The following is a 27,991-nucleotide window of genomic DNA, read 5'->3' as shown; positions in this document are numbered from 1 at the left end:
AAGTCACTCTTTGGTATAAGTATCTTTCAGCTCAAATTATCTATATCTGAAGTCAACTTGGCCCAGGCTGTAAGGGAAGAAAATTACAGTTGTATGATGACAGGTAGTAATGAGGTTATATCCCAAACCTACAACAAACAGTGTAGCATGCCTGATTACTTGGTATGCTTTAACATTATCTGATTTGCTTTCTGCAGGACTGATTTAAATCTTACCAAAAATGAAATCAATGGAAGATCAGGTGGTACAGGAAGAACCAGGGTACCAAGATGATGAGGTATGGCTACGAAGTTAATTTATCAGTAGTTCTCAGCCGCTTTAGTGGTTGAGTTTTTCTGGAAATTAAATGGAATTGAATGAAGAAGGTACAAGATGGTTCATCCTTAAGCAACATTTATGGATAATGTATAATATAAAGTAATGTGTACTATAAAAATATTTCAAGGCAATTCTGGAATAACAGATTATTAATTCTTCTCTTAAAATAAGACATGGGTGGTTGTTGTATATCGGAATAACCAAACTTTTTTCCCATTTAGGAATCCTTTTTCCAGGACATTGATCTGTTACAGAAGCATGGGATTGTAAGCATATTTTTATACATTTAACACACATGCAAACACTGGAAAACACTACTTGTGTTCAAACACCTGACCTGATTGTCACTACAGATCCTCCCTCCACTAATTCAAGGATTGTTCATCTGTGTTTATGAGTCTGTCATTTTATTATCAACTATATGGCTTATACTATTTTAAAACATATAGCAAATCTTTCCCAACTTCCTCCATCCTTATTCTCTGCTGGAGCACTGACAACTATTATGAAGACCATAACTGTACCATTTTCAGATGTTTACAGACATCAGGATGATTGTAGTCTAATATCAGTTCAGTTTTATTCAGTTCAGGACCAATATCAGCTTTTTATTGGGTGTGTAAATAACTTAATTTTGATACTCCTATGAATGTGAGGCAAAACCACCATACTTATCAATTGATATGCCCCTCATCCCTTCCATCCCTTTTTTCTTTAATTACTAATTTTTATAATGTGCATAATGAAGTATTGTGCATAATGAAATAGTTTAAACAGTCAATAAACAATAACATTATAATACTAAAAATAGCAGATTAAAATTTCTGATCAACTCTGTACTTCTATAAATGCCACTAAACTATTAAGAGCTATCAGAAGCCATCAAAAACCAATCAATTGCAGAGAAAACATGGTGGGTATTTTGGAAGTTGCTTGCTGGTGTGAGTATGAGAAATAAAATAACACACTTAGTTTAGGTTTAGGGGGGAAAGGAGGTCTTTATTACAGGAACTCTGTACTCTGATAGGAGAGGGGAGAGAGAAATTCCGATCTACCTAACTAGTCTAAGGATGGGCATGGATTGCAGGACAAGTCCTGCACTCATGATGCCAGATGGAGAGAAGAGATAGTTGTATGACAAAAGGAGGAAGAGAAGGATGTCACGAGGAGAAAGCTCTGAGATTAGCAATAGGAGTGTACAACAACAACAAGATTTGGGTTTCTCACTTTGGAATTTCCAAAGCGGGAAAAAGTCAGAAATAAGTGATTTCCGAAGCGGCAAGCCACTTCAAAAACCGCTTATTAACCCGCTTCGGTATGCTCCATAAAGATTCGGAGCATACTGACAAACTTCCTGCCCCACCGCTTATTTCACCTGATGGGAGGGGGACGAGAGGGTTCTCTCCTTCCCGTCCCATCTGGTGAAATAAGTACTGGAGCAGTAAGTTTACCCTGCCTCTTGCTTCAACTGATGGGTGGACAAGCCGCCTCCTCTGCTGGTCTGCTGAAGCAAGCCATGCGGGGTTTTGAAGTGCCCCTTTCCACACCACTCGAAAAGGGCACTTTAAATTCAAACCCTGGCAGCTTCCTTCAGCTGATGTGTGGGGGAGCCTCCTCCTCCACTGGTCAGCTGAATCCAGCAGCAGGATTTGAAAGCCCCCAAAAGGGGTGCTTTAATTTCAAACCCTGTGGCTGACTTCAGCTGATGGTGGGGAAGCCGCCTCCTCCACTGGTCAGCTGAAGCCAGCCGCGGGGTTTGAAAGCTCCCCTTTCCAACCTGAAGCTTTCCAAAGCAAACCGAATCACTTTGGAAAGCTTTGATTTGGTATTTCTGAATTGGACCAGCAATGCTGGGCCCAATTTGGGAATCCCAGATCTTTCCAATTCAGGCTAATTTTGGGGGAGGTTCCGAATCAGAATCTCAAATCGCACACCCCTGATTAGCAATCTACACATCAAAGGCTAGTTCAGGGCAGTAAGGAATAAACAGATCCTCTGACCTCTCTATCTTTCTAACTTTCTGGTTTTTCTCCCTCTAAAACTTGAGGAAAGGGGTAGCATTAAATCCTCCTCTTCTAACACAAAAGCTGCCCTTAAGTTGCAGTTTCTTGTAGAAGTAAGAGCCCAAAGGAATGTAACAGTGCAAGTACCAGTGCATGGTTATTGCATTCATATTTGTTTTATTTACTTTTAGATTTTTTATCCAATCGTTCTTTCTGAAATAGAGTAGCAAAAATGTTGCATAGAATAACAATAAAAATACAGTAAGTATGTCTAATAACAATCAGATAATTTGAATACCAATATCCAAAATTCTCCATGAACTCTTCTCATTATACTGGTTATGAATTATTAAGCTTTTGGATTCATGAACATCAAGAGTTTAGGTGCTATTTACTTCTTTTGCAGAATGTGGCTGATATCAAGAAGCTGAAATCAGTGGGCATTTGTACAATCAAAGGCATTCAGATGACAACAAGGCGAGCATTATGCAATGTGAAGGGACTTTCAGAGGCCAAGGTGGAGAAGATTAAAGAGGCAGCAAACAAGCTTATAGTAAGCAAAAGCTAATGCTTATATTTAAGGTTATCCACAAAAAGTGATCCTTTGAGCACTTCTAACTGGCAGCTTTAGAATAGCTATAGGCTAGTGAGAATGGAGCTAGATGAATGGGAACTTTCCTACCTCCCCCCTCCATTGCCCCCTACAGTGACCCCTGAAATTATGCCCTGGGAGTCTGTGGACTCCCAGGAACAGGGTGGGAGAAAAGCAGGGGGGGGGGCTGCATCAAAAGGGGAAAATCAGCTAAAATTGTCTCCCGTTTCTTCTTTTGCAAGCAGAAAAGGAGGACAGAATTCAAGCCATAGCTATTATATAACATTATTTTATTTATATCAGATCTTCTTCTTCTCCTCCTGTTCTTGGACCTAGGCCTTGAACAATAAGGCTAACATAGAATCCATGTCTAAAAATACCACCCTTCAACCTTTTTCTGCAACCTCTAGAAATCGAGCAACAAAATAAGTGTGTTTGGAGTCAGAATCCTCTAAGAGGAATTGAAACTTTTGCTCTGATGTTGCTAAAAGAAACATATTTCATTTATCAAAACAAGGCATAATCCATTTTAGCCTAAACTGGAGCACATAAAGGCATTGCAGGAGAATACATACAAGAGAGTTCACCAACTGGAGGGGGTAACATAACCGATCTGAAGAGGGGATCTCAAGCAGAAGACCCAACAGTACCCTTGAAAAGGGGCAGTTAAATTGTGCATGCATAAAGGTCCTACATAACATTTTTTATTTCTCGATTTTCGGTGGTTGTCCAAGTTTTGATGATGATGATGATGATGATGATGATGATGATGATGATGATGATGATGATGATGATGATGATGATGATGATGATGATGATGATGATGATGTGTTCCAAGTGACCCAGCCTGGTCCATGGCCAAGGCCAAGCCCAATCTACAACATTCTGGGAAGGTGTCCATGGTTGGGAGCAGCAGCAGCAGCTCCACAGGTGCAGCTCACAACCAGATGATGCATGACCTTCTGGCGAGAAAGTGCTCTGCAGTGTGAGGTCTTATCTTGTGAGGGAGAAAGTCAAGGGGCTGAGCACCCTCCAGCAACAGGGAGTTATGAACACCCAGTCAACCTGACCTGCTGCTGTACTGCCTCCTCTGTCGGGTAGGGCCTCAGCTGAGGGAGTCTGAACAGAGTTCCCAAATGGATAGCTGCCCCCCTCCCCAATGGCTGCATCAAGAGCAGTTTTCCGGGCAGCTGTCTCCATGGCAGGCAAGCGAGCCCCCACCAGCAAGCCTCACCTGCAGAGGCTGGCATTCGCGAGGGTTCGGGGGGGGGCAGCTGGCACTAAACAGCGAGCCAGGGTACCTGCCACCCCAGCTCCTTCTTACCTGTCAGTGCTCTCTTGCCCCTTCCTGAGCTGGGACTCCAGAGTAAGATAACCTGCAAGGGGACTTGGGAGGTTGTTGTTAGTCAGACATTCTGGACTTTGCTCTTTTTCCCTTGAGTGAGTGCAAAGGGCTCCCAACTTTCCACTAAGTCCCCCCAGTGCACTCATGACCTGCCACTGTGGGTACTCACTCTCCTGCCTTGCATGCAAAGTCCCAGTGGCAGGGGGCTGCCAGGTGGAGCCTCCAGCCCCCTTCCCACTTACCTGAGTATTGGCAGCGCAGCTGGAGGTTATGTAGGGTGCCTGGGCAGCTGATTGAAGGGAGGCTCACCCACCCTGGAATCGCACGGGGATTGGTCCCCATGGTAGTTGCCATCCTATGCCCCATTCGGGCCAGGTGGGCAGGGCGGGGCGCCAGGAAGGGGGGCTGAGTTTTTCCAGTTAATGGACACCTATAGGCTACGCTGCCTTTTTTTGTGGCGTAACTTTCCGCCGCTGCAGGCGGCGTTCCTGGGCCTGGGGCAGCATTGGAAGCCAATTAACTTGCTGCCCACCCCCTCCAGCACCAGCACGGGGACTTGCATTGCACTTACACCTCCAGCCAAGCGTGCCTGCCGGCGGCAACCCACCTGCGGTAATGCACCTTGGGCGGGTGCTGGCAGAGGAGGGGTTTATGCCCACGTAAGTGCCATTTACTTCTCTCCCTGTGTGCTTTCCACACCCCCACTTAGGATTGTACTGTAAGACATCTAAATTATCATTGTTTTCTAATGATGAAAAATACAATACCCAAGTCTGATCAATAGTAGTACAGTATTTTTTAAAAGGACGGTGCGGTCCATTTCAAGATGTGCATAGATAACATCCATGAAGGGGGGGAGGACATCGCGAGGAGGAGTAGCTGTCGGTGTGGGTGGAGTCTTCAGTGGCTCTTTCTGTAGAACACGCAAGAAACGCGAAATCCAAAAAGTAAGAAGCGGACAAAACTCATTCTCGGAGGGAGCGCAACAAAAGTAGGGAAAGGTCGGGACACGAATGGGTGGCAAACATTGGCATCTGGAACTTTTTGGAGAACCCGCAAGAATAACGTGATTGATGCATTTCACTTGGGATGTGCGGAATCGGCCTAATTCTGCCCAGTTAAAATAAAGTGCTTGTACTGAGCTAACTTGGGGGATATAGAGATAAATACAAAATACACTTGAATTACCCGTGTAATTCGAGTGTATGTTGTCTTGTGTGGTGAGACCTTCAGCAAAACACAGACCTAAAGTGGGGAAAGAGTGGGAACAACGGGCTGTGTGGAAACAGCCAGAGTAAAATAAAGATAAAATGCTCTAAAGACAGAGTACAGCCTTGTAGCATCTTATCATGTCAAAACCGGAACTAGAATTCTTATATCAGATCTATGAAATTCCAGGTTCCATAGATAAATGGGGTTCTCAGGAGGTGTCCTATTTTTTATGAGGATGTAGCAATACATTGTTCCTGGGTCCTGTGAGTTCCTGGATGAAAGTTAGATTCCCAGGCATGCAGAGGCCTGATTCAGACAGGGAGCACAGCACATCAGCAGTAGGAGCTTGAGGGTGGCTTCCTCCTCCTACACCATTTCCCTAACTTGCATTTCTCCTTAAACACTGGAGCCTGTTGAGTTTAGATTGTGATTAGATTGTGCTCTGTGAACACTAGGAAGATCAAAGTTAGAGCCAAGCTACAAGTGATGAATTACACTTGCCTGGCAAGAGAACAGACTCACGTGTATTCCTCCCTGTTCACTTGTGCTCCACTTGTGCTCCACTTGAACAAATGGAGAGCAAGTGAATGGCAAGTGAACAGGGAGGAATACATGAGTCTGTTCACTTGCCAGACAAGTGTAATTCGTCACTTGTAGCTTGGCTCTGAGTGTGTAAACATCCCCATCAAGAGCAAACCTCAGTATCTTGTGACATCTGAATGCATCCTAATTCTTGAATGACATTGTTCTTTAAATTAGGAACATATAAAGCCAACTGATCCATTTTGCTTGCTTTATGCTTCCTCCAGGAACCAGGATTTCTGACTGCTTTTGAGTACAGTGAGAAGCGCAAGAGGGTATTCCATATCACCACAGGAAGCCTGGAATTTGAGTTAGTAAACAGGAAATAGTGCTGTTTAACTTCTTCCCTGCATATTTTTTGGTTTTTTGCTAGTAAATTCTTCTTCTAGACCCAATTTAACATAAATACGTGTGTCCTTACTATGTAGCCTAATCCCACAAGGTAAAAGAAATAATGGGATGTATGGTTTGCTTCATGTTTTAGCACATGAGCTGAAACATGCTCAACCCTTCCCACCTTTAAAGTTGCTCTCGAGTAAAGTGCATGTGGGGGTCCTGCTAGGCCTTGCAAGAGAGTTATGCTGTTCCCCTGCTGTCTCCTTCCTCCTCCACTTTTTCTCTGTCCCTCAACCCTGCCCTCTCTTTGTGTGCTTTTCTCTCCCTCCCCTCCCAAATCCTCTGTCAACTCCAAGTCACCTAAAAGAGCCCACCAGCTGGCTGATCAGGGGTGGCTTTGGGCTAAAAGGCCTCTGCAGCTCCTCTCCCCTCCCCTTCACAGCCTCTATGTCCCTTCCCCTCTCCATCCCCTACTTCCGTCCCTCCTTACATCCTAATGGGGCCACATTATATCAGGTAACATCTTGGGTAGGTATAGCAAGCCAAAATGCTGCCTAGATGCTGGTTTTTTTTGCCTCTTGCATCATTTTTTACTTTAGAGAGTTTTTACTACCCATCCATCCTCCTACTCTCCCCCCCCCACTTCATTTTCATTTTTTTCTGCAGACCGCGGGTGGGGTGGGGTTGCCCTAAAGGAACTGCCCCTATCCCTAGGTGGCCCTGTTAGCGGACATGTTACAAAACAAAACTTTCACCAGACAAAAGAAAAAGAACAGACCACGTCCAACACAGACAGGATTGGATCCATTTATTATGATGGTCTTGCACTTGATTCTGTGTTGGATTATGGCCAGAACAGTTAAATATAATCAGAAAAGAAATGGAGAAACTCTATAACTGGATTCAAAATCAAATCTATAACAAGGCATTTATAGTAACAAGCTCAGCAGTCATTTTCAGATGCAGAGGTATATTGGGATCTTCTGTCCCGGGACTTTCCTGGCACCCATTTGTGTATCCCAGAGCCACCTTTCGTTTTAATGTTAAAATCTTTAGTTTTCATTAATGCTCAGATCTGTTTCTTGATTGTTTCCCCCCTTTTTCCACCATGCTTCCTCTTGCTGAGAAAGGGCACTCATGGGAGGAAGTTGCTGGGAAATGTAGTCTCTAGACTCAAAGTTACCAGTATACTCATCAAGTTTCCTTAATTTGTTATTATACTGATTGTTTAATTTTGCAGTGTGCAGGGTGATTTGCAATCCATAACTGTATGGATTTTAAATGGATTTTAAGGCCATCTTTGAACATTCTTCTTAGACAAATGACCTATTTACTAAGTCACATCACATATCCCAGTAGCAATTCCACAGAATGTATTCAGTGTCTATAAAATAAGATACTTAAAAATCACAGGCAGTTTCCTGTGTGCTAGGAACCAACTAACACCATTCCATACTGTTCCAATATGCTACAAAATCAAAAATATTTCATCAAGGGCACATTTTTAATTAGAGCAAACAACCCTTTCATTTTTTGCACCCTTTTTGCTTACTTCTTCTTTCTCACTCCCATCTGCTTCTCTAGTAAACTCCTAGGTGGTGGGATTGAAAGCATGGCAATCACAGAAGCCTTTGGAGGTCAGTGGCAGAATATATCATATTGGTAAGATACGTCTGGGTTGCATGATACTGTTTTCTGTACGTTAGTAGGCTTATGTTTCTTTGTGCCTCATTTGTGTATATTCACTGTAGCCATGCCCACATATTTAAAGCAGGTGAGTACAAAAGCAGTCCTAAGTACAATTATGCTCTTTTAAGTCCATTGAAGTTAGTGGGCTCAGGGCCAAACTAGATCTGGCAGTGTCCTCGTGGGTGCCGTAAGGATGCTGCCACCATTTTAAAGAGATTTTAAAATGCCCCAAGGGCCTGACGCTGATCAGGCCCACTGTGCAGTGGGCTGAGGTGCACTTGCCCCCCCTCCTTGTCACATAGCTTATCAAGAACCAAAATGGCTACACACATGTACTCACACACTGTGTCTTGAAAAGTCACAAGGGAGAAACAAGTGCCTTGGCCCACTGCACTGCCTTGCAGCAATTTCAAATCACTTAAAATAGCAGCATCCTTTTGGCTACCACAAGGACACTGTCATGACTAGTTTGGGTCTTAGATGGCGGTAAGAGCCTGCCTTCCAAAGCAGCCATAGGTCCACTTCAGCCCTCTTGCTTTCCATGGGAATTGGCAAATTTCTAATTAAATACACATGGATCTCCTATCATGCCTGTTCTAAGTTACCTGTTAACAATCCTGCAATACTCAGATTAGCTCAAGGGAGAATATGTCGAAGATTGCTTGAGCATGAGATAGCTGCTGCTACTCATAGATACGGTGTTCATTGTACATGCTTGAATTTTTTGTATTTGATTTCTATTTATATTCGAAATTGAGACTCTCTCACATGCCCTCCGCCACCTTTGGCGTCCTGGACTGTATACCCTTCTGGTGCTTTTACCCTGCTGCCCTCACTGCTTTAAACTTTGAATTAACTGAGCCTCAACAGGGCAAAGGCTCCAGAAGGGGAGATGTCAGAGCTGGTGGAGAACACTCTGGAGGGGACATATTCTCTCTCAGCTCTCCAGAATGATCAGGGGCCTGGAGACCAAGCCTATAAGGAAAGAGTGGGACCTGGGAACATTCAGTTTGGAGAAGAGGAGGTTGAGGGGGGACATGATTGCTCTCTTTAAGTATTTAAAAGGCTGTCACTTAGAGGAGGGGAGGAAGCTGGCAATAGAGGATAGGCCTCAAAACAATGGGTTTAAACTACAAGAGGGAAGGTGCCAGCTGGATGTTAGGAAAAACTTCTTCACATTAAGAGTAATTCAGCAGTTGAATATGCTGCCTAGGGATGTGGTGGGTTCCTCCTCATTGGCAGTCAACGAGCAGCTGGACAAATACCCGTCAAGGATACTTTAGGCTGTTCCTGCACTGGGCCAGGGGTTGGTCTAGATGGTCTGTAAGGCCCAAAGTGTCACTGTTAATGAAAAGAAAAACAAGTTAAAGTAGCACAAACAGATATTTTCACATTTCAAAGTAATATGTATTTTTTAAAAAAAAATTAATATGTATGTGGCACATGTACAAATAAAATATGTAGTTATAGATTATCACTATTTATATCCAACATAAGTGGTGCTGCACTCCTTGTTGATGCCAATGTTGTTATAAATAACAACACAAGAGGTATCGTCACGAAGAGAACCTTACTAAGAAAAACAAAGTAAACTGTACGTGAAGGAATCAATTAATGTACTATTAAAATTACTTGTTAAGTGTGGATAAATATAGCAACAACATAAATCACTTCCAAGATATTGATCAAATGAACTACAACATCAATAATAAGCAAACAATTCCAGGCTCAAGCCGCTTGCAGAACAAACAGTACTCAAAATGGTTCACCAGGTAAAGTCCAATAAATCAAGGTCATATTTATTATATTCATTATCATATTTATTATATTTATTGCTTAATATCTACAGGTGCTTAAGTATATCCGCCCCTGAAGAGGTAGCATACGAAACATCAGATCGCGTTGCTGGCCCTGAATGTCAGGCAGCAGGGTTCATCTGTCTGGACGTCCCACAGTTTGACACCATCTACACCTGCAATTAAACAAGAAGATAAGAAAGTACTCCATTGCTCAGCAAGCCTATACGGTTTTCTACGGAGCATTTATTAATTGGACTTACCTTGATTTATTGAACTTTACTTGGTAAACCATTTTGACTGTTTGTTCTGCAAGCGGCTTGAGCCTAGAATTGTTTGCTTATTATTGATGTTGTAGTTCATTTGATCAATATCTTGGAAGTGATTTATATTGTTGCTATATTTATCCACGCTTAACAAGTAATTTTAATAGTACATTAATTGATTCCTTCACGTACAGTTTACTCTGTTTTTCTTAGTAACATTGTTATAAAGCCCAGTTGCTTTTGAATGCATCTGTCTGTGTGGCAATATATAATTCTGGCTCCTGGGCCATGGGAAACAGAATTCAGTGGCCCCAAAGATACAGAAATTTGCCTCTCTCATACAGATGTAGTCAGAACAAATAGTGGCTCTAAAGAATTGGGTGATTGTTGTGTAGCTTTCCTTTCTATTGAAAGATAAACATCAAACTTGAAAAAAAATCGATAGAGTTCACATAATGCTTACAAGCAGCCCTTTTTGCAAACATGTCTTGGGCTGCAGTCATAGTAACATTTTCTTCAAAGTGATCTCCATCAAACTTTTTGGGACTTAATTCCAAGCAAGGTGATGTGATACAATACCTCAGGTAGGGCTCCCACATTAATTTACATGGATGAGGCGACTCTGCATTTAAAGCATTCATGTATGGGGTGTAGGATTGCCAGGTGGGACCTGGAGTTCTCCTGGAATTATAACTAATCTCCAGATTACATAGATCAGTTCCCCTGGAAAAAATGGCAGCTTCATGTTGGCAGAGTGCCTAAATTGCAGTCAATTGAGTAGATTAATAGTAACAAAAGCTTTATTTATGAAACTAACAAACGGGATAGTAAAGAGAGGCATCAAACTAGCTGCTTTGCTCGGTAAGAGAGTATGAGCAGAACTCTAGAAGAAATGCCTAAAAATAGCATTCTGCAGACAGTCAAAGAAAAGCCCCTTTAGAAAGAAGGTACTCCCTCTGCAATCCTGTCCAGCTATTGCTCGCTAACCCCTGCAGTATCTTTTTATTTTCTTCTTTATATACAAGACATTACTCCAACAATACAGAGGGTGGACTCTGTAGTATCATCTTTCTGTGGAGCTCCCTCCCTTCCCTAAACTCTACCCTCCCTAGGTACCACCCCTAATCTCGAGCAATTTCCCAGGCTTGAGTTGGCAACCCTAATGCAATGGCCTTCTTTGTTGAAATGAATAGGGAAGTCCTTGCAGATGGATGGAGCAACTCCACCTGTGAATTGGAGCTCTAATCCTGGAAGAAAACAGTAGACCAGGCCTCTGTGTTCCAGATCTGTTGGGAAGACTGCATTATATTAGAATGCTGCTAGTAGCCTTACATTTAAAAAAAAAACATCACAGGCTATATGAGTGGGGAGGAAAATATTTTAAAAAATATTTTAGGAGAGTGGGACTCTAATCTGGAGAGCCAGGTTTGATTCCCCACTCCTCCACTTGAAGCCAGTTGGGTAACCTTGGGCTAGTCACAGCTCTCTGGAGCTCTCTCAGCCCCACCCACCTCACAGGGTGTTTTGTCGTGGGGATAATAATAACATACATTGTAAACCATTCTGAATGGGCATTAAGTTGTCCTGAAGGGCAGTATATAAATTGAATGTTGTTTGTTGTTGTTGTTAAAAATCTGGATTACTCGAAACCTGTTGGGGAGTATTCTTAGTACTCCTGTTGATAAAATGTTGATGTTTGCTCTTCCTTTTTATTAGAATTCCGAACAGGAAAAACTCAACTTTCTCATACTCTTTGTGGTATGTATTATCATGCTGATAATTTTGTCTTTCAAGTTCAAAGTAATTTCAGACACTTGTACTTTGATTTAAAAATAAGCACAACATACTAAAATAAATATTCCTACATCAAGATATGTCTATGCATATTTTGATCATGGAGACCTGAAATATACTTGCTTTATGTAGTGTAAATGAAAGAAACACTACCAAGTTTTATTAATATTTCTAAAGGACACACTCTAAAGCACACAAACTAGGGTGTAGATGAATCAAAGCAAAAGATACAGGCCCTGGCCTCACAATCTTAATCCAGATAGGATGAGACACCCATGGAAGAGGACTGATGGGAAATTACAAACTTAAAGGAAAGTTAGAGAAAGATGACACAAGTGTCTTTCAGGTGTCTACACAGGAAGAAGATATATATGATATTCCTGTAGCTTTTAAAATAGTGGAATAATTATAGCACTAGTAATTGCCTTTATTAAATCTGAAGGAATATGATTTAGCAATCTGAAGCAGATACATATCTGATCAGCATCTGGATGGGAATGGGATACCTCCTGGGAACCCTAACCATGAAGGTTAAACATTTTGATGAACTGATTAATAGCAAAGGGGCTGCTTATAATTCTTACATTGTTGTTCCCAGACGTATGATGATTGTTTGGACATAGGATATTGGAACAGCAGCTAAAAAGGTTATGCTCCCCGTTTCCATTGTCTTTTATCAAACAACAGATATTGAAACTATTTCTTTCATAGCTGAGATTTAGCAATTAGAAATTTCATCCAGAGCTTTGTGGATGACCTTGCAGTGCGACTATTAGTCATGCATCTCAACAGGTAATGTCTTGTTTTGATTTATGGAGCCTTGGTAACTTGGAACGAACAAAAGGCCATTTCTGCACGGCTTACCTCAACCTGGAACACTGCGCAACATGCTGAAAAATACGCGGAAGATCGCGTTTTCTCGTGCAAGTTTTGCACGATGTTGCACAACATCACACAAAACTCGTGTGAGAAAACGCGATCTTCTGTGTTTTTTTCGGCATGTTGTGCAGCGTTCCGGGTTGAGGTAAGCCGTGCGGAAACGGTCCTGGATTCGTAAAACAGCAGCTTCTCTAGAGTATATATATATAGTCATCTCATCTGGTTATTTTCAGTGCCACTATTATGATGAATAGGATCTAGCACAAGGATGCTCTGAAATCCAAGGAAGGATCCCCATTCACTTTGGTGCTTCCCTCCCCCTAGCAGCCATTTTGAAGCCCCAGTGTCACAGGACCCGTGTGTGTAGAATAATCACTGTGCAGATTAGGAGGCTGCAGCAGAAAGCAAGAAATGACCCAAATCACTCCTTTGCTCATACAAGAGGCATGAGAGAGCAGTTTTGCCCTCTTCCCTCACCCCACTACAGCCTTCCAACACATGGCTATTACACCACCTTCCTAGGGTTGCAAGTGACTGCTGTGGAGATGGAAAGCTGAGAAGATAGACTACAGTCAGTGCCTTCCACTGATAGATTAAAGGATCCAACTCACAGTGTATTCCTCATAGTATATTTTAGAAGGAAAGTGTGAGTGATTTGGGGCTCTGTCTGCGCATTTCAAAGTCCTCATGTTTGTTGAGGAGCAACATGAGGACTTTGTATCACATGTACACAGGGAATTTTGTGACACACCAGCTGCTTTCCATTTGTCACCACAACATGCAGGGAGAAGTGACCGTAGCATTTCCCTCTGCTGTTTTTGCATCCTCAGACTGCCTGAGAAGCTGCTACTGGCTCTCTTTTAACCATCACTTTACTTATATGGCTACTTGTAAATTTCACAAGAGAACCAAAAGCAGCTCCATGGGGCAGTTTGAGTGTGCAAAAACAGCAGAGGGGAATGCTACAGCTGCTTTTCCTGGCATGCAGTGTGCTCACAAACATAAGGAGCTGGTGTGCATCTGGGAAGCACAAAACTCCCAATACTTTGTAATAGGTATTCAGTCCCTTACTGTAAATGCCCTGGCTTCCATGTTTCTTAAGGACTTACTTATTTGGAACATGCTTGTGGATTGGGATCAGTGAGTGAATCATGCCAGATATGTAACTTTAAAATATATGCAAGATATTAAAATAATATATGATAGGTAGACGGGTTGCCTCTCCATGAAATTTGTTCTTTCCTTATCATGCATTATAGTGACAGCCCAACTTCCATCAGCAGATGGTTATACTGGAGGCAAGATTGTCTTCATTGACACAGAAAACACTTTGTATCCTTTCTTTTAAGATTTTACAGTTTAAAATAATGGGTTGGAGGTTTTCCTAGACTAAGACTAACAACTAAAAACTGTGATATGAAGCAAAGAAGATGCTTCAGAGAGGAGATTTGAACTATACAGCCAGCTCTGTTAAATGTTGACTTTACTTTTAGAGGAGAAAAAAAATAATGCAGACCAAGTGCTTCACTCTAGCACATGAACAACTGCTGGTGGGCTTATTTGCTTGAACGTATGTGGCTTCAGCTGACATATCTCAGAGACTGGATTACACTAGGGAATCCTTAGCTTCAAAATACTTTAGTCGTCCCGACCGTCTTCGTGACATTGCTGATCGCTTCCATGTGGACCATGATGCAGTTCTTGATAACGTACTGTATGCACGAGCATACACTAGTAAGTTTACAGCTGAAGATGACATGGAAATCTTTCTTTGATATTGCTATTTCAATCGTCGTGTCTCTGTACCGAAGAGTCACTAAGAATGTTGTAGATAGTCTTTTTAAAAGTTACTTCCATTTTCAATTTGCATTTTTTGTTTTCTTCCACTGCTATGAATATGCCCAGGCCAAGTGGTTTGCTTAATTAATGTGTATTCTATATATATTGTTATTTTACTGGAAGTCCAGTGAGTAATGCAACTGGTAAGATTCAGTTCTTCTGGAATAATGGTGGTAATCCAGGTCATGCCTCTCACTTGCTTCCAAGGCAGGGCTATATGAATGCCTTTGTGCGTGGTCCCTTCCAGTGGGAGGAGTACCACCTCCCCCAATTGTAGTTGTTCCTGCTTAAAAGCAACAGGGCTTTCATGGACTCCCAGCTTTGTGAAGTTTCTTTTGTTGCTATTAGCAGAGTTGCATCATTTGTAGGGAAACGTGGATGGAGGAGCCTCAATGGCTTGGTGTGTGCGTGAGGCCTGGTTCAGTATAAAGCAGCTTCCTCCATGCATTCATGTGTAAAGGTGGAGCTGGCTTTATACTGAACCAGGCCTCTTAAGGCCAGTATTATCTACTCTGGCTCTCCAGAGCCTCAGGGTCTTTCTCATCACTAACTACATGATCCCTTTATCTGGAGATGCCAGGAATTGAACTTGGGACCTTCTGTAGGCAAAGACAATGCCATGCTACTGAGTTATGGCCCATTCCTACCGAGAAGAGTATTAGAAGAGGAGGATTCAGCGCTGTCCCTTTCCTCAGGTTTCAGAGTTAGAAAGATAGAGAGGTCAGGGCACTCTGTTTATTGCTCTGACTATCCTTTGATATGTAGATTGCTGTTCTCAGGATTTCCTCCTCCTGACTTCCTCCCTCTCACTTCTTCTATTCCTGGCATTGTTCCAGGCAACATCTCTCTCCTTCTTCTCTCTGCATCTTGGAAGCATGGATGCAGGACTTGTCCTAGCATCCATGCCCATCCTTAGAATAGATAGGTAGTTAGGATCTGTCTCTCCTCCTTTCCTATCAGAGTATGAAGTTCCTACAATAAAGAACTCTTATTTCTTTTCTAAATATAAAGCAAGTGTATGATTTGTTATTTTTCTCTCCTGCACACACACCAGCCAGCAAAACCAGCTCACAGACACCTATAATCACGTTTCCTATGCCAAATGATAGACTCTGCTAACAGCCAAAACATGGAATCCTTTAATTAGGTTTCTGGGACCAAGATATGATTTATTCATCAAAGAGAACTAGAACTGTCCATAAAAAGCAGCAGAGTTTCTCTGCTCGGCCTGGCAAGAAGATGCAAGCAATCCACTCTAGAAGCACCTGGTATTTCAACTGGGAGAGGGGCTGGCTCTTCTGCCTAGCTAAGAAAACATCAACAGCACAGCGTGCACTGAAATAAAAAGTTCATCTACGGTCTTCCTGTGCAGTCCCACATGGGACTGCGCACGCGCAGGCCTGCCGATACCGGAGATTTTAATAGCTAAACACCACCAGGGGGCGCTCCCGCCTCTCAGCGCGCATGCGTGGCCGCTTTCCCGCCGAAACGGACCTTAAGAGGCGGAGCGCCCCTCACATACCCTCAGTTTCTCTTTCGCCGCCGATCGTTGAGGTTTACAGCTTTCTTCGTTCGCGATGTCTGAGAAGGCCTTGTTTAAGCGTTGCGAGACCTGCAATCGTAAGATGACAAGGTCGGATGGCCATTCCATTTGCTTATATTGCCTTGGGGAAACTCACAACACTCAGGCGTGCAAGCATTGCCGCGCGTTTACCTCCAAGGCCAGGGCGGAACGGACGGATCGTTTGCATGCCTTTCTCTGGCAGCGTGCGATGTCGGTCGAGGACCCTCCACCGAAGTCTTCGTCTGCTCCGTCTGCGTCCTCTCGTCCTCCTGTAACGTCGGGTTCCAAGACTCCTCGTTCTCAACCGTCTCCGAGTCGCTCAGAGTCGAGGTCCGAGAGGATCCCTTCGGGTCGGAGTTTGTCGGAACCGACCGCTTCGGTTCCGAGACATCTAGCAAGTCGACCTCCTTCGATCTCGTCGGCTGTCTTGGCTTCACCTGCTCGTGGAGCCCATAGAAGTTCGACTCCGTCGGTTCCGAGGTCGACTCCTCCAACTCAGACCACCTCTACGGTTCCGATGACTTCGGATCCTTCTGTGAGATCGAAGGCCGTTCCTGAAAAGAAAAAGAAAAAGCATAAGCATTCCAGTAAGCATGATAAGGCAGTGTTGGAAGGCTTACTCACCTCTTCCCCGTCGGTTCCGGTCGACTCCGCTCCTATCCAAGTGGAGCTGCAGGCAGAGGCGAGTGATCGTCCGCAGTCCAAGACTCCTCCGGACCGGGTGGCTCAAGAGGACGACGTCATTCTCCTCGAGAAGCCTCTTACTCCTTCAGGTCGGGCTCGATCGGCCTCGTACGAATCGGATTCTATTCGGTCGGTTCGGAGTCGACAGAGTCGGTCTACCCGTCGCTCTAGCTGTCGGACCCCACCACGGTCCTATCGGAGCCGATCCAGGGAGAGTCGACGCCGGGATGATCCTGTCCCTCGTTACTTTAGTAGAGAGAGTTCATACTACTCTGACCGGCATTATAGAGGTGCTTCGTTGTCTCCCTCATTTCGAGTCGGTTCCGATGTTGGCTATGACCCGTCCCGCCTTCCGTCGGATCGGGTCTCTCCACGACCCCGGGCCCGTTACAGTGTTTCTCCTCTGTCGGAGTCACCTGAAAAGGAGATTGGGCCATCTGATGAGGCCTCGCCCACTGATGATTTTCGGGCCTACAACGAGTTGCTCCAAAGAATGGCGAAAGCCTTGGACCTTGAAGTGACTTCCACTGAATCTAAATTTACTGATAAGATATTGCAACATATCTATTCGGGTTCTACTCCCTCGATTGCCTTTCCCCTTATTGAGGGGTTTGCTGATCTATGGAAGAAACTGCAGTCTCGACCTGCGTCGGCTACCGCCACTAATCGAAAAGTGGAGAGCTTGTACAGAACCAAAGATGATGCTCATCCGTTCCTGGCCGTTCACCCTCCTCCATCCTCACTTGTCACCGAGGAGATGCAAGCTCGGCCTCGCCAGGGCTCGCTATCGGCTCCAACTGACAAGGATAGTAGAAAGATCGATGCCTTGGGTAGGAAGTTGTATACTTCAGCTACGTTTGGCATCAAAGTGGCGAATTATGCCGCAATGATGGCGGCCTATCAGCTGTTTTTATGGAAGAAGGTGGCGTCTTTTCTTCCTAAGCTTCCCGAAGATCAGCGCACTCTGCTTCGGGTCATTCAGGAGGAGGCTGTTCGCCTATCCAGACACCAAATTAATGTTGGGAGAAGTATGGCTGACACTGCGTCTAGATCACTTCTCTCCTCGGTGGTACTGCGCAGGTACGCATGGCTTCGCACGACCGCCCTGCCAGTTGAGACAAGGAACAGGGTTGAGGACCTGCCGTTCGAGGGCACCACTCTGTTTTCGGAGAAAACTGACGAGTTCCTCTCTAAGAAGAGGACCGACCGTCTGACAGCCCGCTCGTATGGGGTTCTACACCAGCCGTCGCAGCAGCCTTCTCGCCCATACTATCGCTCCTTCCAGCGTGGCAGACAACACCGCTATCAGCCCTATCAAGGGTATGCTTACCAGCAGCGCAGGAGCTACCAGAGCCCACAATCTGCCTTTCCCAGACGGAGGCAGGGCCAACGTCCCAAGCCTGGTTCCCAACAGCATCAGGCCAAGGACCAGGACCAATTGCATAAGCAATTCTGACAATCACAGGGACCTGACCCCACATTTGGGGACAGGCTTACTGCTTTTTTGGATGCCTGGTGTTCAATTTGTTCCGATGTTTGGGTTTTGTCTATTAACCAGTTTGGTTATAAAGTTGAATTTCTTGGTTTACCTTACCTACGTCTCCCTGTGTTTTCTTCTGACCCCCCTCGTTCAGAGATCCTGGGAGAGCTCTCAGCCCTATTGCAGAAAGGGGCTATAGAGGAGGTTCCGGTTGCTTCAGCTGGTTTGGGATTCTATTCCAACCTGTTTTTAGTGGAGAAGAAGGATGGTGGGCTTCGGCCTATCCTGGATCTTAGGGGTTTGAATAAATTTATACGAGTTCGTAAATTCAAAATGGTTACTTTACAGATGGTTTTGACCTTGTTGCCCCAACAGTCGTGGTTTGCAGTCCTGGATCTGAAGGATGCGTATTTTCATATTTCAATTTTCCCTGAACACAGGAAGTTTTTACGATTTGTCTATGGTCAACGTGTTTTTCAATACAATGTTTTACCCTTTGGGTTGGCCACTGCACCTAGGGTGTTCACCAAGTGTGTGGCAGTGGTGGTGGCTCATTTACGCCTCCAGGGCTGCCAGATCTTTCCTTATCTGGATGACTGGCTCTTGGTTGGTGATTCTGCTGACTCTGTGTCTAATCAGGTGTATCTCACCTTAAATTTATGTTTACGCCTGGGTCTTTTTGTTAATCAGAAGAAGTCCAAGTTGACCCCTGTGCACTCCATCCAATTTATTGGAGTGGTTTTGGATGGTATTCGGGATGCAGGCTTCTTGCCTTCAGAGCGTGCTGCGAAAATTAAGAGGCTTATTTCGACCCTTCAGAGATGTCGTTTCCAATCTGTTCGCTTTATCCAGACCCTCTTGGGTTGCATGGCTTCTACTACGGCTGTGGTTCCGCTGGCCAGGTTATTTATGCGACCCTTCCAATTGTGGTTCAATTCAGTATTCTCACCGGCCCGTGATTCTCAAAATAGGAGGCTTTCCGTCCCTAGAGGGGTGCTGTCCTCCCTGGAGTGGTGGCTGGATGATGCTAATTTATTTAAAGGGATGGAGTTTGGTTTTCACCAAACTCATCTGTCAGTTACTTCTGATGCTTCCCTTTTCGGTTGGGGGGCTCACTGTGCTGGCCTTTATGCCCATGGGTTATGGTCTGAATCTGAACGTGAGGAACATATTAATGTTCTTGAGTTACGGGCGATTTTATATGCATTGATCTCCTTTACAGATGTCGTGCGGAACAAGTCCGTTCAGGTCCTGACAGACAACACGACGGCGATGTTTTACATCAACAAGCAAGGTGGCACGGCGTCTGTGGCTCTCTGCACAGAGGCGATGAGACTCTGGAAGTGGGCCATAGATCATGCTGTCTGGCTGCATGCAGTTCACATCCCGGGGGTGCAGAATTCCATGGCGGACCACCTGAGCAGACTCCACAGGGAAAACTACGAGTGGTCCCTCCGGGACGAGTATCTCGCCCCTATCTTCTCGGAATGGGGGACTCCAGAGTTGGACCTTTTTGCGACTGTGGAAAATCGCAAGGTCCTAGCTTATTGTTCCAGAGGAGGAGTAGGCCCCGAATCAAGTGGGGACGTGTTTCAGTTAAGTTGGTCAAGTCCCCTGTGTTATGCCTTTCCTCCGTTCCCGCTTCTGGCACGGGTCCTCAGCAAGATCCAGAGGGACAGGGCGTCCGTCATCCTGGTGACCCCGTATTGGCCGAGGCAACCCTGGTTTCACTCCCTTCTGAGTCTACAGACTCAATCGATCCGTCTCCCGGTGGTTCCCGATCTCCTGACCTGCAGGGGGGTTCTTCACCACGACATCAGGAGACTCAAACTCACAGCGTGGTTGATCAGGCCGGGGCTGCTTTCTCCGAGGCTGTGACTAATGTTCTCTTAAATGCTAGACGTTTGTCTACCAGGCAGTCTTATGCCCTTAAGTGGGACAAATTTTCTGTGTGGTGTAGTCGCAGGGGTTTGGATCCTTTTGAGTCCACCCTTTCTGAGATTTTGGACTTTTTGTGGGAGGTAAAACAGGAGGGTTTGGCCAACTCCTCAGTCAAGGTTTATCTGGCAGCCATCTCTGCTTTTCACCCTCCAGTGGATAGAAAATCTGTTTTTTCCCACTATTCTGCCAAATTATTTTTGCGGGGATTGAATAATTTGTTTTCCCCCTGTGCGGGCTTTGGTCCCTCAGTGGTCGTTGCCCCTGGTTCTGACTCGTTTGATGTCTAAGCCGTTTGAACCCTTGGCTTCCTGTCCACTTCGTTTTTTGTCCATGAAAGTGGCCTTTTTGGTTGCGGCTACTTCAGCCAGGAGGGTTGGGGAGCTAGCAGCATTATCTTGCGAGCCCCCTTATTTGAAATTTCACCCTGAGAAGGTCGTTCTTCGTACAAAGGTTGAGTTTTTACCTAAAGTAGTATCCCGTTTTCATTTATCTCAGGAATTGGTTCTGCCGGTTTTCTTTCCGACTCCGGCTTCTGAGGCAGAGGCGGCCCTTCATTCTTTGGATGTTCGCAGGGCCATTTTATTTTATTTAGATAGGGTAAAACCGTTTAGGATTGACTCTAATTTGTTTATTTGTTTTGCTGGACCGAAGAAGGGTAACCGGGCTTCGGCTCAGACTATCTCTAGATGGGTGGTCCAGGCTATACTGACCTGTTATTCTGCTGCTAACTTACCTTGTCCTTTGGAAGTGCATGCCCACTCCACCAGGTCCCAGGCGTCGTCAGCGGCTCTCTTCAGGGGTGTTCCACTCCAGGACATCTGCAGGGCGGCGACGTGGGCCTCGGCGGATACCTTTGTGAAGCATTATGCGCTGGACATCCTAGATAGAAAGGAGACAGCGGTGGGCACAGCAGTTCTGCACTCCATCTTTGAGTGATGCTTTGGCGTCACCTCCACCCAGGTATTTAGCTTTGGAATCTTCCCATGTGGGACTGCACAGGAAGACCGTAGATGAAAAACAGGTTTTACTTACCATAACTGTTGTTCATCTAGGTCTTCCGTGCAGGCACACATGCCCTCCCTCCTTCCCCGCTAACTCTCTTGGTACTTACCTTGCAGGGGGCGGCGAAAGAGGAACTGAGGGTATGTGAGGGGCGCTCCGCCTCTTAAGGTCCGTTTCGGCGGGAAAGCGGCCGCGCATGCGCGCTGAGAGGCGGGAGCGCCCCCTGGTGGTGTTTAGCTATTAAAATCTCCGGTATCGGCAGGCCTGCGCGTGCGCAGTCCCATGTGTGCCTGCACGGAAGACCTAGATGAACAACAGTTATGGTAAGTAAAACCTGTTTTTCCTATTACATTAGTAAAACAAACATTACGCTGACTTTCTTTTTATTATTGTAAGTGGCACCCACATCCACAAAAAAAAAGAAGGGAAATAAGGCATAACACCTTAAGTCAAGATGTTATCTACAAAGCCCACAATCCAGAGCTCATTAATTGTATGCTCTGATATGCCTTCAGGGCAAGAGGCAGTGACAGTTAAATCTCTCTGGGGAGGCGAAACAGACTAGGAGCTTCTTTAGTTACACCTCTGGAATTAGCCTGGGCCTGTGTGTGGCCAGGCCACTTCTAATTATGTGATAGAAATTCCAAGAGTTATTTTAGCAGGGCCAGTTTCCAGAGTTCATGCTACTTAACAAATATTTAGTTTTTTTATTGGAAAGGTAATAGAAGGCTCAAAACATTATAGATGTTCAGATACCCACTCCCCAAGGGTTAGGGTAAACTGTGTAAAATTATGCTGCCACCAAGTCTGCTTGAACATGACACTCTACTTTCTAAGCACCGCTTCTTCTCTTTCTGATTTTTCTTCTATGCATTTCTCCATCACCAGGTGAGCATCAAATGGAGTTGCTAGACTACGTTGCTGCAAAATTCCATGAGGAAGCTGGAATTTTCAAACTATTGGTATAAATTTAATTGTTCATAGTAATCTGTTCTTCCTTTCCTGGATGCTTTCAGGGCGATTTCTCTTCTCTCTCGTGTACCCTTACAGATCATTGATTCCATTATGGCGCTATTCCGGGTGGACTTTAGTGGTCGTGGGGAACTGGCAGAAAGGCAACAAAAACTTGCTCAGATGTTATCAAGGCTTCAGAAAATATCAGAAGGTAGGAGGGAATTTTGGAAGTAGCAAGAAGGCTGGTGTTGATATGTGGCCTGCTGTCATGTTCCATAGCCCCAGTGTTGCCTTCAGATATGACGTAGCCATAAGGACCTGTATGTAGTGCTAAATTGTCAGGTTTGGTAGTGAGCAACTGATGCTCAAATATCTGCTGAACTGCAAAGCCATGGGTATGTCACAGTTGTTCAGCCTAACCTACCTCACAGGACTGTTGTGACACTAACATCCTCTGAGTTCCTTGGAGGCAGAGTAAGATACAAAGCAATAGATAAATAATACAGTTACTTAGAGAAAATGTTGTAACAATGATGTGGTGGCAGTTAATTAAAAATGTTGTTAGAATTAGACATTGACCATTAGAGTATCATATTAAGACTGGGAAAGCATTGTTTCAGATCTCCACTTGGCCATGAAGGTGACATTGGTCAAGTCATCCTTTCCCAATATGAACTACCTCACCAGAAGTTGTGGAGATAATATGGGAAGCAGAGTCCTGTACACCTCCTTAGGAGGAAGGGCAGGATAAAAATTTAATAGATTCGTCAATGTTGTAACACCATCTATACTCATAATTTCCCATTATTACTGGCAATGCTAGAAAGGAAAACTAGCTAGCAGTATACTAGCTAGTTTTCCTTTCTAGCATTGCCAGTAATAAAGAGAAAATATACTAGTATAGTATATTTTCTCTTTTTATATCCGTACCTTTCATTTGGGCTTTTTTCCTCACTGCAGAATATAATGTGGCTGTTTTTGTGACCAATCAGATGACTGCTGACCCAGGAGCAACTATGACGTAAGCAATGCACGTTTTTTGTTCTTTTCATAAATAATAGAAATAGGAAGGTATGGCAAGGAAAGAGATGGTGGACGCACTCAATGATATGAAATAGTCCCACTGCTGCAGCTACTGATGACATCTGCCTCTAGATCTGTAAGGTCCCCAAAACAGTTACACTGAAGCAACAGGTGAAAGGGGTACACTTCAAGCTCTATTGCATACATATAGGAGTAAAAGTGGTTACTCTAAAACTTCACTTGATTATTGTTTGACTTAGCTTTCAGGTAGACCCCAAGAAGCCCATTGGGGGCCACATCCTTGCCCATGCTTCTACAACAAGAATTAGTTTGCGGAAAGGAAGAGGAGAGTTGCGTATTGCCAAGATATACGATAGGTAATATTGTGGTACAGTAGATGCTATCAGAATACAAAACCAGGAATCGAGTTCCAAAAGATGGAGAGGGGTTGTGGCTTAGAGGTAAAGCATCTGCTTGGCATGCAGAAGGTCCCAGGTTTAATCCCTGGCATCTTCACTAAGGATCTGGTCATAGGTGATGTGGAAGACCTCCACCTGAGACCCTGGAGAGCAGCAAGTCTGAGTAGACAATACTGACCTTGATGGCCTGATGGCCTGATTCAGTATAAAACAGCTTCATGTATGGTCACTACAGTTTATTTGATTTCAAATTAAAGCTGCTTTTGAATGCAATTATAAAAAATACAAGACTATTAATAAATTAAGCAGTCTTAATTGAAATCTTCTTTTCAATTTAAAATTTAAATTCCAAATAATCATAAAGGGCATTATCTGTCTTAATTTTACTGGCTGTTTGTATTGCTACTGTGCTCACCCCTCAAAAGAACAATTTTTATGATTGACATTTCTTGATTAAGTAAGAACCAAAATAAGAGCAAGTACTGTGAGTCAAAATTTAGACTACTCAGCCAGTGTATTTGAAACTAAAGAGGACAAAGGCAAGATCTGAGCATGTATATATTAATAGAATCATTATCATGATGGGTGAGAAGTAAAGCACATAAAATGTGTACAACGAAGGCTTTTTGGAAAAAAAACCATGGCAGAAACAAAAGAATCCAATCCAATGAACATGTTTGTTTTGTGCAGGTCAGATGAAGCCTAATGCACATGAGGACTTATCTCTTTTCTACATGTGATAAATTTTAGGGACAATTTAGACAAGTAAAAAAGAAAGTTTTGAAAGTAACAGCTTTATTGAACTCACATTTTTGTGAAATAAATGGTAAATTGTTGTATCCAGAATGTACTTTCTCTTTTTTCTCAGCCCTGAAATGCCTGAAAATGAAGCTACGTTCGCAATAACTGCTGGAGGAATTGGAGATGCCAAAGAATAGGTGAAAAGTTGTGGCAGTGAAAAGTTGTGGCAATCCCACTACCTCAAGTTATTCTGTGATACGAATTCCTAACTTATGTTCACTGCACTAAACTTGAAATGTTCAGAACTGGCACTTGTTAATAGGATAATGCAAAGCCCTTTTGAAATAGGTGAGAATGTTGGTTCCATGCCTCTGGAAACCAGTCACATGTAGTCAGACATTCCGTTTGCCACACAGATGGCAACTCCACACTTGGAGAATGTCCGTCATGAGAATCAAGGCTTAGTGGGATGCCATAACATGTGTTTTGTGTGTGTGTTGTTTTAGACAGATTTTATTATTGGCTGTTTTTTAAATAAAGTTTTAAAGTTTTAAACATCTCAAGCTAATTCAAGGACTCACGGTCTATACTTTTGCAGTTTTACTACATATGCATGTAAGACAGAATATAACAGCATGGAATGGTCCTGAAAATGAACTATGGTAATCAGTTACCATTTTAAAAATATACTTGGCTCTGGATTGTCCATATATAGCACAGACTGCTATGGTAAATTGATAGCATGTTTGTCCTGGAAAAATGGTAATTGTAAAACTTTTAAAATTAAATCAGTCTTGACAGGTTTGTTAACTGAAGTCCAAACAGTTGCCAGGTTTTTAAATCCAAATTTAAATTTTTATTTATGGCCAGTTTTTCTGTCTGTGGAAAACATAAACTACAGCCTCTCTTCCATCTGCTTGAGTCTAACAAGCAGAAGCTGGAAAAATTATTCTTAGTTACTTTAAAAATAAACTTATTCTGTTTCTTCTCTGCATATGTATTCTTATAACAGCACATTCACATGTATTTGGTGTTCTGTGTCTGAATTTCCCCTAACAATGCCAGGTAGCGCATTGTCCTGGAACACAAATGACCTGGTGTTCCAGAGTTCTTAGAATCTGACTGGCAACAGCGTCTTATAAAGCAAGAATTCTACTTGGAGTACAGAACACAGATCTTTGTCTTAAACATTTACAGTGTTGTACTAAATATCTCCATTAAGGTGTTTGAACATGAGCTTTAACGGTGTTTGATCCAATGTGTGTGCGCGTGAATCTAATTTGACTTAAATATTGAATGTTGGTGGTGATAATGGTAAATTGGGCAAAAGATAACTTAAGAGTAACTATGCTGAATGACCATCTAGTTCAACATTGTGTTTTCATCAGTGGTCAGCAGGCTGGCACAGGGTAACCCGCAAGGAGGGCCTATCTGCTGACTATTCTCAAACATCTGACAGTCAGAGACATTCTGTCATCACCAGCTCACACCCCATCAAAGCATATGATAATTTAGGATTTTTGCCCCAATGTGTGTCACTTTTCACTTAACTTACTGTTGCCAAGAAGGTTCTTCATGGCCATCCTCTTTACTCTTGAAGTAAAGGGGGAGAGGCTGAGGCTCAATGATGGGGTATCTGCTTGGCATGCATAAGGTTCCAGGTTCAATTCCCAGCATCTCCAGTTAAAAGGATCAGGTAGGAGGTGATATGAAAGACCTCTGCCTGAGACCCTGGAAAGGGTCCTAAAGAAGCGTCTGTAATGGGAGTCAGTGGTCCTTCAAATCCTCTGGTCCCAGCCCATATACAACTTTAATGGTATTTATGTATTTATTTTCTTCATTTATACCCTGCCTTTCTCTACAGTGGGGACTCTAAGCTGTTCTCCTTTCCTCCATTTATCCTCACAATAACCTTATGAGGTAGTTGAGTTACTGTGTGTGTGTTTTATTGGTTGAAGGACAAGCTTCTGTGGAAGAGCTGGGTTTCAAACCTAGGTCTCCCAGATCCTAGTCCAATGCTCTAACTACTACAGCACAGTGGTTTAAAATAGCACCTGTAATTGAGCATAGGAACAGGTTACTCACTGGAGGTCTTTAAGAACTGAGCAATATGCTGCCTGTAGTCCTTATCTGGTGGCAGTCTTGCTGCTGTATGTTGGACTAAGTGAGGTTTCCACAGCCCCACAGAGTATGTTATAGTAATCTAATCCGGAAGTGATGAGAGTGTGGGTCTCTGTGATGACACCTTGAAGAAGGGCTGAAGCTAGTGAACCAGTCCCACATAGTTAACATGGTGCTACATACAAAAAGCAGGAGTTTGGGTATCCCATTGTAGATTCAGATTTAACAGCACCTTCGCACTACAAATCTGCTCTTTTCAGATGGGTGTATCCTGAGGGATGAAAGCGCCTCATAACATTCTGTTGTCAGTGTTCTCCAAGCTCAGCTCAAATTGCCTTTCATCCTTCTAATTATCTATTTCAATCACATTTTGGGTTGAAATTTATTTGGTGGATGAGGGCAAGGATGAGGTACCTACTTTGGCGTACCACACAAAATATTCTCACAGAAGCATCTCATGTAGGAAAAAATGGTATTTCCCAGAAGGTAAAAGACCTTCTGCATAATACATTCAACATCACTTGTCAGGGTGGACAAATTAAAATTTCAGCGGGGGGGGGAGCATTGTAATACAAATATTCATTGTAGACTAAACAATACCACAAAGACCTGTAGACACTATTATTGAATACGGAATTATTATTTAAAATAGGAACACTGACATGCTCTGTTGAGTCCTGTTTTCCCACAACTAATTGTGAACTCACAGGTCAGACCTCTGCAAAAAAAAGGATATGTACAGATTTAAAAGCATTCTTGATGAATTTTTTAGAAGTATAGGTTAATTACCTTGGCCAGTTCACAATTTCAATGTGTATTTGAATTCATACTAATTCCACTACAGCCACACAAGGAGGCAATAACTGTCATGGCTAGGGAACCTTATTATCTTTGTACAACAATAAAACTTAACTGAGAAATAGTGGGGTGGATCCCACCCTTATCCTACCATTCCACTGAGCAAATGGTTGTTGTGGGTTTTCCGGGCTGTATTGCCGTGGTCTTGGCATTGTGGTCACGGCAATACAGCCCGGAAAACCCACAACCATCGTTCTCTGGCCGTGAAAGCCTTCGACAATCCACTGAGCAAAGTTTGTTAGTTTATTTGTTTTATTGAAATAGTAATACCCACCTTTCCTTTAGCCCAAGTTTGTACCTTTCCTTCAGTCTAAGGAGGCTTCCTCCAAATTAGGGTTGCCAATTCTGAGGTGGAAAATTCCTGGAGATTTGGGGGCGGAGCCTAGGGAGTGCAGGGTTTGGAGAGGAACCTCAGTGGGATATAATGTCACAGAGTCCACTTTCCAAAGCAGTCATTCCCCTGGGGGGGGGCCTCTGGGAACTGATTTCTGTTATCTGGGGGATCAGTTGAAATTCTAGGAAATCCAAGCTCTGCATGGGGAGCATGGGGAGG

General features: G+C 43.7%; 1 protein-coding gene across 2 annotated transcripts; it reads left to right on the top strand.

Moving 5' to 3' along the window:
* Positions 1 to 209: 209 nt before the first annotated feature.
* DMC1 (DNA meiotic recombinase 1) lies at positions 210 to 24,797 on the top strand. Of its 2 annotated transcripts, XM_054988739.1 has the most exons (13): positions 210 to 277; positions 540 to 584; positions 2,728 to 2,874; positions 6,280 to 6,362; positions 7,973 to 8,025; positions 11,856 to 11,897; positions 14,072 to 14,144; positions 14,455 to 14,546; positions 22,211 to 22,284; positions 22,373 to 22,487; positions 23,237 to 23,297; positions 23,560 to 23,676; positions 24,587 to 24,797. In XM_054988739.1, exons 1-13 carry the CDS (start codon positions 221 to 223, stop codon positions 24,654 to 24,656), a joined length of 1,029 nt encoding a protein of 342 aa, XP_054844714.1. In that variant the 5' UTR covers positions 210 to 220; the 3' UTR covers positions 24,657 to 24,797. The 2 variants fall into 2 exon arrangements, with proteins under 2 accessions (XP_054844714.1, XP_054844715.1); XM_054988740.1 differs by lacking the exons at positions 14,072 to 14,144; positions 14,455 to 14,546.
* Positions 24,798 to 27,991: the final 3,194 nt, after the last annotated feature.

Source organism: Eublepharis macularius, chromosome 9 (genome assembly GCF_028583425.1).
Source record: "Eublepharis macularius isolate TG4126 chromosome 9, MPM_Emac_v1.0, whole genome shotgun sequence".
Classification (NCBI taxonomy): Eukaryota; Metazoa; Chordata; class Lepidosauria; order Squamata; family Eublepharidae; genus Eublepharis; species Eublepharis macularius.
This window is presented reverse-complemented; position numbering and strand designations above follow the sequence as displayed.

What these genes read in the sequence shown, in the direction of transcription:
- DMC1 (XM_054988739.1), top strand. Translation starts at nt 221, where the DNA reads ATGAAATCAATGGAAGATCAGGTGGTACAGGAAGAACCAGGGTACCAA. An exon ending in TGTTACAGAAGCATGGGATT is followed by an intron (nt 585 to 2,727) that starts GTAAGCATATTT and finishes CTTCTTTTGCAG; the next exon opens with AATGTGGCTGATATCAAGAA. An exon ending in ACAGGAAGCCTGGAATTTGA is followed by an intron (nt 6,363 to 7,972) that starts GTTAGTAAACAG and finishes CTGCTTCTCTAG; the next exon opens with TAAACTCCTAGGTGGTGGGA.